The sequence below is a fragment of the Calidris pugnax genome, unplaced genomic scaffold (assembly GCF_001431845.1).
Source record: "Calidris pugnax isolate Ruff unplaced genomic scaffold, ASM143184v1 scaffold13, whole genome shotgun sequence".
Classification (NCBI taxonomy): Eukaryota; Metazoa; Chordata; class Aves; order Charadriiformes; family Scolopacidae; genus Calidris; species Calidris pugnax.
This window is the reverse complement of record NW_015090810.1, coordinates 20772319-20789067: the sequence shown is the minus strand read 5'-3', so window position 1 is coordinate 20789067 and position 16749 is coordinate 20772319. Positions and strand designations below refer to the sequence as shown.

At 41.0% G+C, this 16749-nt stretch overlaps 1 protein-coding gene across 6 annotated transcripts in view; it reads right to left on the bottom strand.

Moving 5' to 3' along the window:
- Positions 1 to 16749, bottom strand: part of DLGAP1 (discs, large (Drosophila) homolog-associated protein 1) — a 504110-nt gene that overhangs the window by 94094 nt on the left and 393267 nt on the right. For all 6 annotated transcript variants that reach the window (XM_014938662.1, XM_014938666.1, XM_014938663.1 and 3 more), the window contains one exon: positions 2800 to 2977. In XM_014938662.1, coding sequence (XP_014794148.1) covers positions 2800 to 2977 — 178 coding nt within the window. The remainder of the gene's footprint in view (positions 1 to 2799; positions 2978 to 16749) is intronic.

The following is a 16749-nucleotide window of genomic DNA, read 5'->3' as shown; positions in this document are numbered from 1 at the left end:
GGATTCCTCATAGCAGTGTCTTGTTTATCTCACCCTAGGTCCACAGCAGAGGTTGAACGTCTGGCCATTATGACCATTATGACCATTACATTGAGAGGCTGAAAGAGCTGGGACTCTTTAGTCTGGAGAAGAGAAGGCTGAGGGGAGACCTTATTAATACTTACAAGTATCTCAAGGGTGGGCTGAGGGAGGAGGGAACCAGACTCTTTTCAGTAGTTGCCAGTGAGAGGACAAGGGGCAATTGGCACGAGTTGGAACATAAAGGGTTCCACTTGAATATGAGGAAGAACTTTTTCACGGTGAGGGTGACGGAGCCCTGGAACAGGCTGCCCAGGGAGGTCGTGGAGTCCCCTTCTTTGGAGATTTTCAAGACCCACCTGGATGCAGTCCTGAGTAACATGCTCCGACAAGCTCCGGGTGGTCCTGCTTTAGCAGGGGGGTTGGACTAGATGATCTCTATGGTCCCTTCCAACTCTAAAAATTCAGTGAAATTGGAAAACAAAAATCACCCTTTCTTCAGGGGGTGAGAAAAAAACCAGAAAGGTCATCTTAACTCTGGTACGCAATCAGTGCAGTCCACGGGCAATCACAGTGATAAACCTGAGGGGTGGGGAAGCTCCGGGGTAGAAGTGGTAAGAAACAGTTGGGAAGGGGAGGCTGATAAGGGAGCCAGCTTTGCTGCAGGGAAAAAATGTTTGTGTAACTACACCTCTGGGCTGAATCTTTCGGCTGACAGCGAGAGGTGCAAGGGAAACCTTAGACCCTTTGTGGAGCAGACACTAGGTGGTGACAAAGGCTTGCACTCATGGAGGTTAGGACTATTCAGAAACATGTTGCCTTGCTGCAGGTCTTGCAAACCTGGAAACCATTTACCTCGGCTTAATTAGTAACGGATGCTCATGTTTCTAAACTGAGAATAGAGCCCTGAGCTTGGCATTAAAGCACAATAATTACCACTGTAGGAAACATGCCCATGGAAACCATCACTTGAGGATTTTGTTTTCAGGTGTGCAAAAGGACAAGATTGCAAGAGAAGATAAGACTGTGTTAGGGTGGTGGAAAAAAACATTAGAAATTCTTTTCTAGGATAAATTTTACCACGGAAAACATTGTGCAGAGGAGTTATACGCATAAATGACAAGGGAAATCTCAAAGAGTATAACATATTTGTTCAAAGGGAAACAGCTTAAAAGAACATGGAACAGTAGTGAATAGTACATTATAAAGAACAATCCCACAATTGTAGAGAATAGCTCAAAGGAAATACCTCAGAATTAATGTGTTTTTTTTTTTTTTAAAAAAAAAAACCAACAACTTCATATTGGCAAATAACACTCACTCTTTGGCAGACAGCTTTGTATATAGGTGTCCAACTAAATAAGTAACCTAATCTAACTCATTAGCCTGCCTTGGAACAATTAAAGGATATTTTTGGTACTTTTTAATTTGAGTGGAGGGGACTTTTTTTTTTTTTTAAAAAAAAAAACCAACAACTTCATATTGGCAAATAACACTCACTCTTTGGCAGACAGCTTTGTATATAGGTGTCCAACTAAATAAGTAACCTAATCTAATGTTCATATAGTTGCCTCTGAGATCTGAATTTCAGTGCTGTTTACTGGTAGATACATCCTGACCCTCTTTCTAGAACATCAGCCCATCCCCTCTGCAAAGTGCCTCGCTATAAAATATACAAGTGAATCCTTTGCGGTTGCATTGCCCAAATGCAGAATACTGCAGAAATTCAAACTACAGCTCCATTTTGAATGGCACATTTGTTTATTATAGCCATAGCTGAAGTCCTGGCATCAATGATGTCTGGCACCTTTTTTGACATTGCAATGGCTTGACATGCCAATAATAAGGGGCCAGTATCTGGTACCACAAATCCTGCCCTGATGCACTACCGGACTAGTGTAAGAAAACTCTTTTATCCAAGTGATTTATCCAAATGATCCACTAAAGCAAACAAGCCAAAAATCATACCAAGGAGCTACAGGATTTAGCAAATGAACTACTGGCCCACTGCCCTGTGGAGTGCTGGCAATTCTGCATTTCTTTTAAATCTGTCCCTGACCAATTCAACCATACAAGTACATTGTACACAATGACAGGGTTATTTTGTGATAAACCGAATGTGTTACAGCAGCTGTTATTTTTTTTTTTCTAGTTTAGAATGAGCATGAAGAGATCTTACAGAATTTCTGGGTAATAATGCCTTTGCATGTAATACACACGCTGTGGCATTTGTGTTATATGGGTGAAAAGTTCAGAGGTGTACCAGGGTAAGAATGTGTACAATAGCATAAAGAAAGCTTTAAAATTTAGAATAAAATACTAATAAAACTGTGAAATACAAAATACTACAGACCTAATTTTCCTTTAGCATCTCACTCAGCATATCACTGTGGGTTTGGTTTTTTTTTGGAGGTGTTCCAAAAAAATTAATTTCACTAAGCACAAGATCCTTAAGAGAACCCTGTTTAAAGACACTGTTGATGAGCACCTGCTTTTGGAAAAGAAAAATAAAAAATTAGACTGCTCCTTCAATGGAGTGCATGTTGTGCCACTCATCCATTTGCAAAGGGCAGGTTATGGCATTATCAAATGTTACCTTCTCAAAACCAAGATTGTGTGAAAACATTCCCTTTTCTTAAAAACGTCTTGAAAATATGTGGCGTGTGACAGCCTGATCCCACAGAAAGTAAAATCAGGCTTATTCTATTGCAAGGTCCCAGCCTCCGCAGCCGTCCAGCAGGGTGGCTGCTCTCTGGGCCTCTGCAGGTGAATGTCACCCACCTGACTGATGGTGCTCATGGCTCTCATGTAGCTCTCATTGCGGGAGCGGAACTTGGGGGACGTCAGCAGCCCTGCGGGGTCCAGGCTGTCCAGGCTCCTGTTGATGGAGACTTCGCTCACTGCCCTCAGGTAACTGTGGCTCCGGATCTGAAGCTTTGGGGAGTGTTCACTGGATATCCTGGGAAGTTTGAGAAAAGAGGAAAAAAGAAACAAAAAAAAAAGAGATATTTCATCAAATCTAAATGGCCTCACCAGGAGTGGGGTGAAGAAAGGAGACTCCCAATAATAAGATGGGAGTTGATGATCCTAAACACATCAGCTGAACTTCTTGAAATGCAGTTTGGAGGAACTGTAGGGGCTCTATTCCTCTAAAGGGTTCTTCCTCTGAGAAAATCTGGTGCTGATCAGACCTGCTGGTTCTGTGACTCTGATGCCCACGTATGTACCCATGTAACGGGGCTGCTGCTTATGGAGCTTTCAAGGGTGTATGGGCAAATAGAGTAGGCAGATCGTGCACAATGTACTCATAGTAGATCTTAACCTGGGAAATCATTCCAAGAACTTGGGACACCTGGTGAGGTTTGATATGCTTTAAATTTTATTTTATTCTTGGCATAAGCTGAAAGTTGAGAAAATGTAGGCTAGGGAAGTAGCTTTACGTGACTTGATGTCAAATTAGAATTTTAAAAACCACAACTATATCTCTGAAGTGATATTTCCAATACCAGTGACAGACAAGATGCACAAGCATTCAGAAACAAACAAAAAAACCTGCCACAGGTAATGTGCACAAACTGCAGTGCTCCTGCCATACGTGCTTAGAGTCAACTAGCAAAGGTTATAATGTGCAGCTACAACCCTCCACCTGCCAGACGTTTTATCCTCTGAAAATGCCAGCTAAGTGCTGTCTTCACAAGCTGAGGCATCCTATAAGGATGTGAGTCACAAAAAGTGATCCATGTCACAGCTCTTACGAAATACAATTTGCTTGGGAGATATTTCTTCATAAACAATTAATCAATGGATAAAGTATTGAAAGGGTGATTCTTCAATATTTTTATTGGAATATCTTTAATATTCTCCAAGTATTGCAAATTATACAAATTAAAACATTAAATAAATTTTCCGTTTTAAAATGTGAATCTCACATGGATATTTGCAGGTATATGAAAGAAAAATCTGTAACCTAATTACAGGCTTAATCTTGGTCCCCTAGTCTTTAGAAATGTGTACACAGCTGACCTGGAAGAAGAGAAACCATTTTGTGTCTAATTCCTCAAACATTTGCAGATATTTTGTATTCAAGTAGCTAACGATAGTAATTAGTATGAGCAATTTCCCAGTGGCATGCACAATTTTGGTAATTGTCAATGTATTTTAGGAGGACAATTCCATTGTGTAATCCCACACCTAAGTAGTTCAGAAACTGGGTCTGTTTCTGAATGGTACAAAACCATATTAAATCTAGGTCATCTTTACAACACGGTATTCTCTGGCTGCTAATTGCCTGCCTAGTAAAAATACGTAAACTTGTGCTAATTGCTCAATATTCCTGTCACAAGATGAAGGTAAAGCCTTTGCTTGCCATTTTCACTGTGCATAGGGTGCAATACTCACAGCAGCCATATTCATACACTTTGACTCCTTATGCCATTTGATTCCATGTACAAAAGCAGAAAGCTTTTTAGACATCATAATTAGTGGTGTTCTGAACTCAAAAAAAGGAAGAGAAAAGGACAAAAAAGTGGCCATTACTAGCAGTTAGCTACAACATTTTGCTAACTAACACTAACCATGGAACTTGTGGAAAAAAAATATCGTGTCTGTTATTTGGCAAAAAAATAAAGAAATAAAAAATCAAAAAAGATAAAATAGAATGAATAATTCAACAGACAGTTTTCAGATGCATGTGAGCTACTTCACCACTCTGCAGATCTGTAAACTGACGAGCATTGCCTGAAATGCATTTCTTAAATGAATTCCAAATGTATTTTATGACTATGTTGTGAACATTTTGCTGCCAATGTGACATGCAGAATTCAAATATGCTTGATTAGCTGCCAGTTACTCAAATACGTCACCTGGGGCTGTCGCTGTTCACTGATGAGCTGAGCTCACAAGACGACCGCAGCACATCACCAAACTCAGCCTGCAGATATTGCCAGACAGAAATTTGCAAGTGCTGAGGCAGGTGCCCTTTAAAGATTGGAACCAACATGACAAGATGCAGGTACCCATAACAGCAAGATTTTGCTGTGGCAGCCAGAGTACAGATCAGATCAGATGCTCCAAGTGTCATGGAAAGCTACCACAAAAGGTATAGAAATTAGTTTTCTGTATGCAAGTGTTGCATAACAATGTTTTCCCAACGCAGCTTGAAACAAGGGCATCCATCCATGAGAGTAAATGTTTCCCTGTTGTTTCAGATGTGGGTGGTCAGCACAGCTGCCTTCTTTCTCTGACTAGTTTTGTTCCTGACGATATGACTGGCCAGTTTGGCACATATCTAGAACCGTATTTTACAGGTGGACCCTTATCTTAGCCTGTGCATACCTCCCATCTGTTGTATAAAACAGACTGGGATATTGGCAGCTGTTGGAGGAGGTAGCTCCTTGCTTACTGATTGCTACAATCACTGTTTCAGTAGATGTAGCGATGGGATAAAAAAAAAAAAGAAAAAGATAAAGGATTTAAAGCATAGACAAAGAAACAGCTGAAGGTTTGCATTTATAATGATTACTACTGCTTTTATAGATGTGCAATAAATCGTCACTATATTCTACAGTACACTTTAATGAACAGTTGAAATGCCACTGAAAATTTTGAAAACATTCCATTTAGGAATAAATCTAGCTCTGTATGGCAGGCGAAGATCTGAATGTCTAATTTATTTTCTCAGAGCTACTATAACTATTAACCTGTAAATGAAAATATTCTTTTCTTCCTTAAGGATTCAACTCCATCTTCTATTTATTCTGCATTACCTAAACGTCCGTCTGTGCTATCGTAACTTCCACAACTAAGTATGACAGAAAAGGGACTGAGACTTTGGGACAACTCTTTGTCCAATGCGGGATAGTCCATTAGCTCCACTCACTGCATAGGATATATCAATTGGTAGAAGGAGGATGGGAATTATTAAAGGTCTTGAACGAGCTCCTCAAGAGTGCTGCACCATTTCTACTCTGCAGTGCCTGCTGGTGTGACACGGGACAAGTCATTGAAGGGTGGTCCTGAGCTCAGCCACAACAGCAGCACGCCAATAGTGCACGGGGTGGGAGGAGTAGCACTGCTAGACGTGCCTCCTAAGAACCACAGCAAGTGACACCAGGAGAAGATGAGGACTCGGAGTTTCTGCTGCTCTGCTGGCTGTCGTGGGTGTCCCAAGGGGATTGACCAGAAAAGGAGCCAGCCCTGTTCTGAGGTGTGTGGAAATGGAGTCTGCTGAGTCCTGGCAGAGATTTATTTCTCCTCAGTAAAGGAAGGTGAGCACCTCTGGTCCACACTGTGCCTCAGGGAAAATTGAGGTCCCCTGACTGCGAGGGCAAAACGCTACTGAAAGCCTGTGAGGGGCTCTGAGAGGCAGGAAAGTGTTCATCTAAGCAGAAAATGCATTTTAGTGAAGCATCCAAAATGGAAGATCATGTAGGAGATCAAAGGAAATCTTTAAGATACCTTTGCATTCAGCCCTTTGGTTTCTGCTCTGTACATTTCAGATGTACTGGGGCTGATTCTCCTGTTTTCATTCAGATACAGAAATGACAAGATATAAAATGTACACACCTAATCACCCCCATCCCTGTTGCAACATGCATGTTAAGAAATACTTTTAACCAGCTCTTTCAGTTGTGTTTGTGTTTACACAGTCTTAATTCAGATGGAAACACACTTAGTCCCTAATTTGCCTAATTGACTATTTGCAGAGTAAGGAGTTGGTCAGCACAGGTAAGCACGGGAGGAGCCAGCCTTCGCTGATTTGCTCTGGTTTGTACAGGGATGCCTGGGACAGAGGCAGGAAAGAGTCTTAGCCTTGTGCCTGGCTCAGATGACGGTCCAGGGTAAATGAAGGGGGAAGGAAAGCGATACACTATCTTTACATACTGCCCTGTCATTTCTGACTTACATATGCTGGCCATAATCTAGTTCATTCAAATACACATCGAAGGGTTTCAAACACAGTGTCAGTAGATTAACATGAAATAGCTTTGAATATATTGCTTGAAGAGTTCCTTTGGTTTCAAAATGGCTTTCAAATGCCAAAGAGAAGGTAGACAACAGCAATTTACAAGAACAGACAAGTTTAGTTTCAAATATTTCCTTTTGATTTAGGGAAGCACAATGCACTTGGTGGTATATGTGCTCTTTATGAAAAACACTTTCATTTATTACATTTCATTTCTGAATGAAAAAAGGGAGACACAAGACTGGCGATGGCTGCTTTCTTTCCCCCTCAAGCCAGACACAATATAAAAAAGCGTTACAATGAAAAACAGTCCTAAGACTGTTATTGTCTTCTGCACGTTCAGCGTTCAGATTCATAGCACAAAGCGCAGTGTTGTGCCAGATGGGTACTGTGCTACGCCAACAGAAAATGACAAAGCAGAATAAAGTGGAAGTCCAGAAGCATGTCCTGAATACTTCTGTACCCCAGCAGAGGAGTGTGCTAAAATTTGCCTTCAAACAAACAGAAAGCCCCTAACAACACACTACACACAAACCAAAACAGAGAAAAAAGAAACCTCAAATCCATCACTATTGTGAAATATCCCAGCTCTCATTTTCGTAGCCTACGAGGGACAACTTAGTTCCCCAGGGCTTAATTATCCCACGCTGAATATCCTGCCTCTGGTGTGGCTGGGGGGCACATCCAACTTATGTTTCTGTGCTTAATTTTATTTACATTTTAGTGTTGCTAGAAGGTAGAATAATCCAGTGCAGTTTGACACAAAGCAAACACTGAAGGACATCAGGGAGGAACAAAGTCATTCAAGTGCATCTGTCTAATCCCGGTCGTGATATGGGTCACCAGGCTGGGGTAATTTGATCATGGTGGCACCTATGTTCTGCTGCTTTTTCAGTGCAGAAAACACAAATCTGTCATGCTACTGACAGAGACAAGGGTAGCGCATAAACAGTTTTGAGCATTCTTCCCCCTCACCAGGGATTTTTCTGGGTTTTGAAGATCTCATTTTCTGTTTTTGTATATAATCAACTGAACCTCCTCATGGGGATTTTCTACCTTGAAGCTACACAAAAATAATAAAACCTCTCTTCAAGTCCTTAGTGTGTTGCTAAAGAGCGAAGTGTGAGAAAGAAAAATCTAAAACTTGGAGACAACCAGAAAAAGCTCATCGACTGAAAAGCAATTCAATGTTATCAGCACAAAATTGGCATCTGCTTCCTTCTGCGTTATAAAAGATTTCACTGATCAGACTACAAATCATCCTCACTGCATGGACCGACCAACACATACCACAAAGCCGCATGGGACGTGCCAGTCTCACAGGGTTTGTCACAGGGTGAGAAGGGGCAGAAATTGCAGTACAGTGTATTTGTGTCTCTGCCTGATTTTACAGATTCTTGTAGGGCTGCAGAGGAAAGCACTTAGGAAAGCACTTAAAAAAAATAATAATCTAGAAGTCCACACAGTTTGGTGTCATGCAACTCTCTAACGTGTCTATCTCCAGCTGTAGTGGGGTTTGTGACCAAGCACATGGTGACCTGCTGGAGACCTCCTGTTTGTTTGAAAGAGGGCAGTATGAACTGGGTCAACATTTTTTAAGTAGCAAATGCTTCTACAAAGCCCAGTCCCTTTTAAAACTCTTCACGTCTGGCTACTGCCAGCTTCAGAATCAGCCATGAAACCACCTTGTCATTTTATTACAAACCTGCTTCCCTCTCAAAAGAAATGGAATCATTGGCTTGTTTTATTTGTGTTTGGGGTGTATCGGTGCTGAGGTCATATGACCACATTTCAAGAGCATCTTTAGCCCATAATAAGTGTTAAAATGTTAAAGCTGTTTATGTTACTGCATAAAAATTTACATATACATTAAAACAAAGCTTCCCCTTTATTTCAAAGATCCTCTCAGGTGCTATGTACAATCAGAAAAATATAGGCTAATGAACTGAAGGAACCTTTCCCTTGCCACTATGTGCTGTATCTTCTCTCTGCTTTCTAGACATGGTGAAAGAACAGCATAGCACAGAAGGGACACATAATGCCACACGCAATTGAGTTGGTAAGAGAAGCAGATGGAAGATGATGCAGATAGACATTATACAATTCTCTTTAATCATAAATCTGGTCTACATGCTGGTGCTGATTCCCATGTGGGGGTGTGTGTGGGGGGAATAGTTGTGAGTGCTCTTCTGTTCCACCTTAGAGAGTGAAAAGAGATGGTGCTGAAGCGTAGAAATGCTTCAGCCTAGACGACCAGCTCAACCCAGCGATGCCAGGGTAAGCCATTTCTGTACAACTATACATAATTTTTGTTTACACTAGGAGAGAAATGCATCCTATCTTGTCACACCTAGCAGGGTAAGATTGTTATTGTCAATGTCATTGAAAGTGCCCAGTTTGAGAAGAGTATCTTTCTTCTTGAAGACCCTCTGAGGAAAACCGTGGGCCTTCATGACTCCTATTGCCAATCTTACTGAGTACATGCTTAAAAGAGTTTTTGGAGAATCTTGCTTGAGGAAAAGAAATCTGAACCTAGACCAAACGTATGACACAAGGCTCTTGCCTTTTTTAGCATGAGTCTCCTTTGGACTGGCACTAATAATCCTGGGAACAAGTGCTGCTCACCAAGAGAGAGATATATTTATCTAAACTGAAAAAGCTCTTCCCTTGTATCAGGGATAGCACTAAGAAAAACACTGCCAGAGGGCCTGAGCAGGTCAGCCCTGCCTGGAGCCCTTTGGCCCATGTTGGGGTGAGGATGAACCCTTTGGTGTTCTCTCTATTAAGGCCCCCCACCACTGCTTTGATGAACTCTCTCTTTGCTGGCACAAAAGTCAAATCCTCCTTCCTGCAGAAGGCACTCTGTCAGCTGCCCTCAGCAAGGCTCACCCATCTCATCCCACATTGCATTATGTTTATGGTTATTTCAGTGATTACTGACCTGCTATACCACTTAGACATACACAAGTCTATGGGGCCAGATGGGATCCACCCAAGGGTACTGAGGGAGCTGGCGGAAGTGCTCACCAAGCCACTTTCCATCATTTATCATCAATCCTGGCAAACTGGGGAGGTCTCAGTTGACTGCAGGTTAGCAAAAGTGATGCATATCTACAAGAAGGGCCAGAAGGAGGTTCCAGAGGACTACAAGCTTGTCAGTCTGACCTCGGTGCCTGGGAAAGTTATGGAGCAGATCATCTTGAGTACTATCATGTGGCATGTACAGGACAATCAGGTGATCAGGGCCAGTCAGCAGGGGTTTACAAAAGGCAGGTCCTGCTTGACTAACCCAATATCCTTCTATGACAAGGTGACTCACTTGGTGGGTGAGAGAAAGGCTGTGGATGTTGCTTACCTGGGCTTTAGTAAAGCCTTTGACACAGTTTCCCACAGCGTTCTCCTGGAGAAACTGACTGGTCATGGCTTGGATGGGAGTACTCTTCACTAGCTGAAAAACTGGCTGGATGGCCAAAACCAGAGAGTTGTGGTGAACGAGCTCAGGCACAGCTTTTGGCACTGGACATGGACCGCTTCACCACCACTTCTGTAATTGCTGCTATTATCACAAATGAGTCAAATCATACTGTCATTTTCCTCCTCTTTGGATGTCTGGTAACACACTCAAAACATCCTCTCGCACACCTGCGGATCTGCACTTCCTGACGCATTAAAGTTTGAGTCTCACTCTGTATTAATATTAAGCTTACTCCTACTCAGAATACTGACAGACAGCTTTTTCCTTTTTTTAACCTCAAGGTATCAGGGATCAAGATATTCCCTGTTGCAGTCCTTGTGGTATTCTACAAAAGTCACAGTCTCCACAAATTCGGACCTCACCTGCTTAATTTAAGTTTCAGGTCTCCCCCATTCATAGATGAAAAATTGGATTAATTCTGCTAGTGGGAAAACCCAAGAATTACTACAGTGCTCTGCCAAACCGCAGGAGGAAGGCAGTTACTTTTCAGGAATGTCACCCAGCCGTGTGCTGAGCTGGCTGCAGAGCCAGCCCTCCCTGCTTAGCACCACGATTTATGCAGGAGCTCTGGCTTGCTCCCGGGAGTGGGAGGATAGCGCTCCAGCTCAGCTAAAAGGCATCTTCTGGGCAGAATTCCCGTAACTGAAAGTCCTCCTGCGCTACTCCAAGTTACAATATTGGGCACTATTTATCTACAAATAATGTTTTCCAGTAAACACTAAAACCGTATTTGCTGTTGAATGTCACTGCAGAGTTTATTTAAGAGCAATTTTTCCTGACAAATTGAAATGCATTTTCAGTGTTCAGTGTCCTTAAATCCACGTGGACTTGAAACAAGATGATGGTCACCCACACACTGCAGAGCCCAGAGCCTGTAAGCCCTGCCACATGCCTGCTTCTGAGTCACCTACTTCAGAAAGACACTTCCAAACATCCGGGCTAGATCTGTATAAACATCTCCCAGTGAGATTAGGAACACGTCTTAGTTTTGCAAGTCAACACTGTTACTCCAAAACTTTCACATTAATAAGCAGCCACCTGCATTTTCCAAAAATGCATTTTACACATGTAGCATTTTTCCACTTCCTATTCAGCCTTCTGCCATTTCAAAAGTTTCAGATACCTACTGATGAAAAACCCCAACAGATTCAACACCAGCTGTACAGATGTGACACGCAAACCCAACGATTGGAGAACTCTGAAAAGCAAGTGCATTTTAAGGCAATGAGGAGGTTAGGCTTGCAACTCTGTAAGGGAGAAGGGAAAAATCTCAAGTCTAACCAAGCTAAGGGGCTGAGTTCACCTTCTTACATCTCTGAGTAACAGCACTACCTCCAAACGAACGTCTGAGAGAGCAAGAGCCAATACAGGGCCAAGCATGCTACGTGACAAAAAACTTCTAATATCTGACCTGCTGTGGACACACGTTATTTTCTTGATAGCACCTGCAAATTGCTGACCTGGACTGTAATGTGTGCTCGTGGTGACTGTGGATTTTCTCTACTCTCTTGATGGGTTCATTTTGAAAGATCATAAGTGCACTCTTTCTAAGTGGCTATTTCAGTTCCTTCTATTTTAGCAGGTTTGTATTAGAACAACACCAAGCAGTTTAAAGTGCCTGAAGAGAAGACTGCATTTTCTTCTTTTCTAAGCAAGTACTTCTAACTTGCTGCATTTTGCTTCTCTTCAGACACTGGGTAGGTGGTGACTTAAAGTCCAAGCTACTCCTGATAGCACAGGGGTTGAGAGGGGTTGAGAAGACAGAGCAGTGACCTCCTGTACAACTCTACGGGCAGTTTCTCAAGCTGTGTTTGTTATGTGGAGCTTGAAGCTCAGACATGACTTGCAGTCATCGCTTCCTTATTAAAAAAACCCACAAACAACAAAGATTCTGGGGGGAAATAATTCAAATAGAGTTACCACTGACTAAGATAAAACCCTGCCACTTCTCCTGTCATACCAGAGAAGCTGGCAATACTATCTTTTCTTCAATAATTTTATTTAATGTCTAGAATATAAGTAAATGAAAAAAATAATGGTGTGCAGTAGTGTTTCTGGCAAATTCTCTACTGATTCTCTGGGCAGCAGTCTCTGCTGCTTTGGGAGATTTTCCCTTTCATCACTGATATTGCACAGCAAAAGTGATACCCCAGGAGAAGGCAGACTTTCCCCCCACGTAACTTTACCAGAGCTATTCCTCAGAAAAAAGAAGCTGATGCCACTTTCCCTTCAGGTGCTTTTACATCAAACGAAATCCCTCAAAGAAACCCAGATAATAAAAAAACCTCAGCTGTCTGTGTGTATTTCATAACTCTTTCCATTCCAAAGTCTTTCCAGTTTTGTTTTGCAGTGATTACAAGAAGAGCTGTCTGCTGTACTGAGATACAACATGGAGTGTTAACCTGTTATTTCAGGAATATGTGAAATATATTGTGGTCTGGGCAAGATGGCTTATTAATGGTTTTATAAACAGGGCCAAAGCACTGAATACCTCGAGGTGGAAGTCTGCAGTTGATTTCCATTATGAAAACTTTTCCGATAAATAGAAGTTTGCTCAAAGGATGTAAAATTATGCTTAACACACATCTTTTGATTTTTTTTTCCCCTTTTTAAAAACCAGATGGCTTCTGTGTTATACCACTGGCCAAACTTTTACAAAATCAATCCTGATAAAGCAGAACTAATTATATGTTGGACTAGGAGTGAACAAAGGAAAAAAATGTCTTGAGAAGCCTTTGTAATAGTGATAAAAGTGCCAAACCTATGTGGGGACTGAAAGGGATTTGTGGTTTGTTTGTTTTTATTAAATTAATATAGGCATTTTTTAATCCCATGGAAAAGAAACACCCTGAAACACTTAGGTGTGGGATTAAAAGAATGGAGAACCAGTTATTATGTCATTTATCATGCTGTTAGTGTCAAGTATGATGATTCAGATAGAGACAGTGTTGATGTAAAAATTATTTCTGAAAAGTGGATGCTTTTCAGGCTTGAGGATCTTCAAAGGGGTTTTGCACCTCATTTTAAAGGAAAAAAGCCTTTAACTCACAGGAAAGTCAGTTGCCTCTTGTCCTGTAATAGTAGGCATTCTTAAGTGTTTCCAAGTATTTATTTGAATTTAATTGTCAGAATTAACATATATGCTTTACTGAATTGGGAAACTGCTCTTTTCCAATGAAAAAATAAAGCAAAAATTGCAGCAAGGTCAGGTGAAAAAGAGAAAAAGTTCCCAAACTTCTATGTTTGCATAGGGAAAGGAATAAAGCTGGGTCCTTACAGAGTGTAATATAGCGTGCGGTCTATCCTGTATAAATCACAGACCAACCAACCGCCTGTGAATGAGTTTTCAAAACATAATGACAGGATACATAGTGAAGCTGAAGATGGCCTTCTGTCCTACTCAGAAGATGAAAATACCTGGATATCTATGTTTTTGTTTAAAACATCACAACAGGAAAAAAAAAAGGGGGGGGGAGGGGGGAGAGATAAACTCTAAAATTTGCCAGATAAATAACTTCTACCTGGCATTTAAAATCATGGGCAATGGACTGGCTCATGGGTTTGTATTACAATGTTGATGAAATTTGCTGTGCGACCTGGAGAAGAAATCTTATAAACCCTCGGGCTCAGCAAACTGGTATGCTGATACTTCCCTAAATCACTTCTCAGGTGGATTTGTGATGCTCAATTAAAGTTAGCAAACACAACCGAAGTTCTTCGATGGAAGAGAAGAGCGACACCATATTTTTATTATATTACTAGAGGCAAAGGTGACAGAACGACTGAAATAATAAACTTCAGCCCCAGAGACAGATATTGTATATAAAGTGGAATAGCTGGTTAATAAAGAGTGTTTGGTGTGATGGTCAAAGGTACTTTAGAAGAAATGCATTTCTCGATTAAAATCATTATTACCTATGGACAGTGATTTACGACATCATCTCAAGTCAATGGTTTTGCTGAGGTAAGACAGAACTCCTTGAAAAGATCGGCCTAATAAAACTTCAGTGAGCTATGGAAAAGCGTAATGCCTAAAATGTCAATTTTAAGCAAAGTGTAATGAAAGCTATATTACTTTCTCAAGTCTCACAACTCTTATGAGGAGGGCTGCAATTTTGCCCTGAAGTTACATAATATAACTGAGTCATATAAGTATCCTATTCCTTAGAAGACCTCTTCCTTAAATGACTGTTGTACCTATAGCAGCTATTCTTACTGCTGAGGTTTTTCGTCACCTTGACTAAGAAAACAGTAATTATGATAGTATATTAATCCATTTCTTATTGTCAGGAGCAACAGGGAAGAGATCTGTCTGATGATGTTTGAACACCAGCGTGTCTTTGCCTGCAGGCAGGAGGCACAGGGTCGCTTTTGAAGGTCTGATCAGCATCCTGGGACTGGTTTCTTCTGTGATGTGCCAGGTAAGGGCCAACTTGTTAACTCACTGAATTTTGTCCCTCTGACTAAGTAGATAGGGGTTGCTGCTCGGCGAAATTAAGTGGAGCATTCCAGCTCTGCAACACCTCTACATTTTCCTGAACTATCCACAGAGGAATGTGTTTGGTCTCTTAGTGACATGAACATGCCTGAGCTGCTCACTGGTGTATGGGCATGCACTGACACATCCAGGTAGATGGAGGAAGCACTAATATCCTGCTCACTGTCCAAAACCAGTTCCCAGTATTGCACCATGATTAGACATACTAAGCTGCCTCAAATTCATCACTTTTTCAGTCTAGCATATGTCAGAGATCAGCTGTGATAAATTATCAGGATTTGGTATAACGTACTGTATGGAATCACAGAGAAAGGCAACAGCAGTGGTGCGACCTTCTTTACATGACTGCTACTGAGAATCATGTAATATAATGTACAGAAGGGACTGGGAAAGCTTGAGAACAATGTAGAGAGGTGGCCTTGAAAAACTGAAAGGCTGATCACATAATGTATTCATGAACATGTGCACAGAGGCACCATGGATTACCAAGCATGCAGGGAGCTGGAGGATGCTAGTCTGAAAAAAGTAAGTTCCCAGTAGTGAAACTATGGAATAATTCCTTGAGATGTTAATAAAGAGCTCAGTTTATTCTCTCTGGAGCCAGCCATCCACTAGAGGGAGGAATACTCTAGTGCTGCCAGCGATTGCTATTTATTAAGCTTCTGCAATGCATTATGTTTTTCTTAAAACTCATCTCATGAGGCATGCAAAACCTTTACAGTGAAAGGAAAAAAACCTTGAGTTTTCACAGTTGGTGAAGAAAGCACACAAATACAAAGTTCAAGGACTCAAGAAACAGAAAGCATATTAAAAAGATGCTATACATCTATTATATCTTAGAATATATTCTGATTTTTAAGGCCCGGATGAATTGTGGACCTGATTTCCAATTAATTAGGATTTATAGGGCAATTTGCTTTCATAGCATTCAGCATATCATTACAAAAATGTTAGGATTTAAAGCTTTTTAATGTAATTTTCATGAATGAAACTATTTTTCTTGGTGACTAGAAAGGGCAGGTTGGCACTAGGGTTGAAAAAGGAATTTTCCTTCCTTACAGAAGCTGGTAACTTGCTTAAAAGGTTACTTACATATTCTTTAAGAATAAAGCTATTTGGAAGTAGAAACCAAAAAAAAAAAAAAAAAAGCCCAAACCAAGAATACGCTGTCAATGGCTGTATTACCAATCTTGCTTCTTTCACTACAGATAGCTATGCTAAATATCCATTTATAGAAGGAAGGAAGCAATTTGGATATGTGAAGGAAGGTTTTTGTGTGTATAGCTATTCACTACTCACTAACAAGATATTCAGTAACAGGAAAACACTACATAAAATTAAAAATTCATTTTTATCTAAAGATAAGCAAGTAATTAATTAGACAGGTAACTGCTAGATGTCTAGCAGGTCAAATCTTGGAGTTTTGCTGGAGGTCTATCAATGGGAAACTTTGAGTCACCTTTTTTCCTCAATTTAGACAAATTCTGTTAAAGTTAATGGCCTTTCCAAACAGGAGCAAATCAAGCTTAAACTCAGCAGAAGAAAATGGACCAATATTCCTCATGAGAAGACTGTGGCAAGCTCATGGATAATCTTCTCCATTGTGAGTGCCTTAAGATCATAGAATCATGGAATGGTTAGAGTTGGAAGAGACCTTAGAGATCATTGAGTTCCAACCCCCCTAGCATAGGCAGGGACACCTTCACTAGAGCAGGTTGCTCAAAGCCCCATATCTTGGGTATAAGCAGAAAACTGCTCCACCACTAGCTCATGTGGGTTTTACTGTCCCTGGCA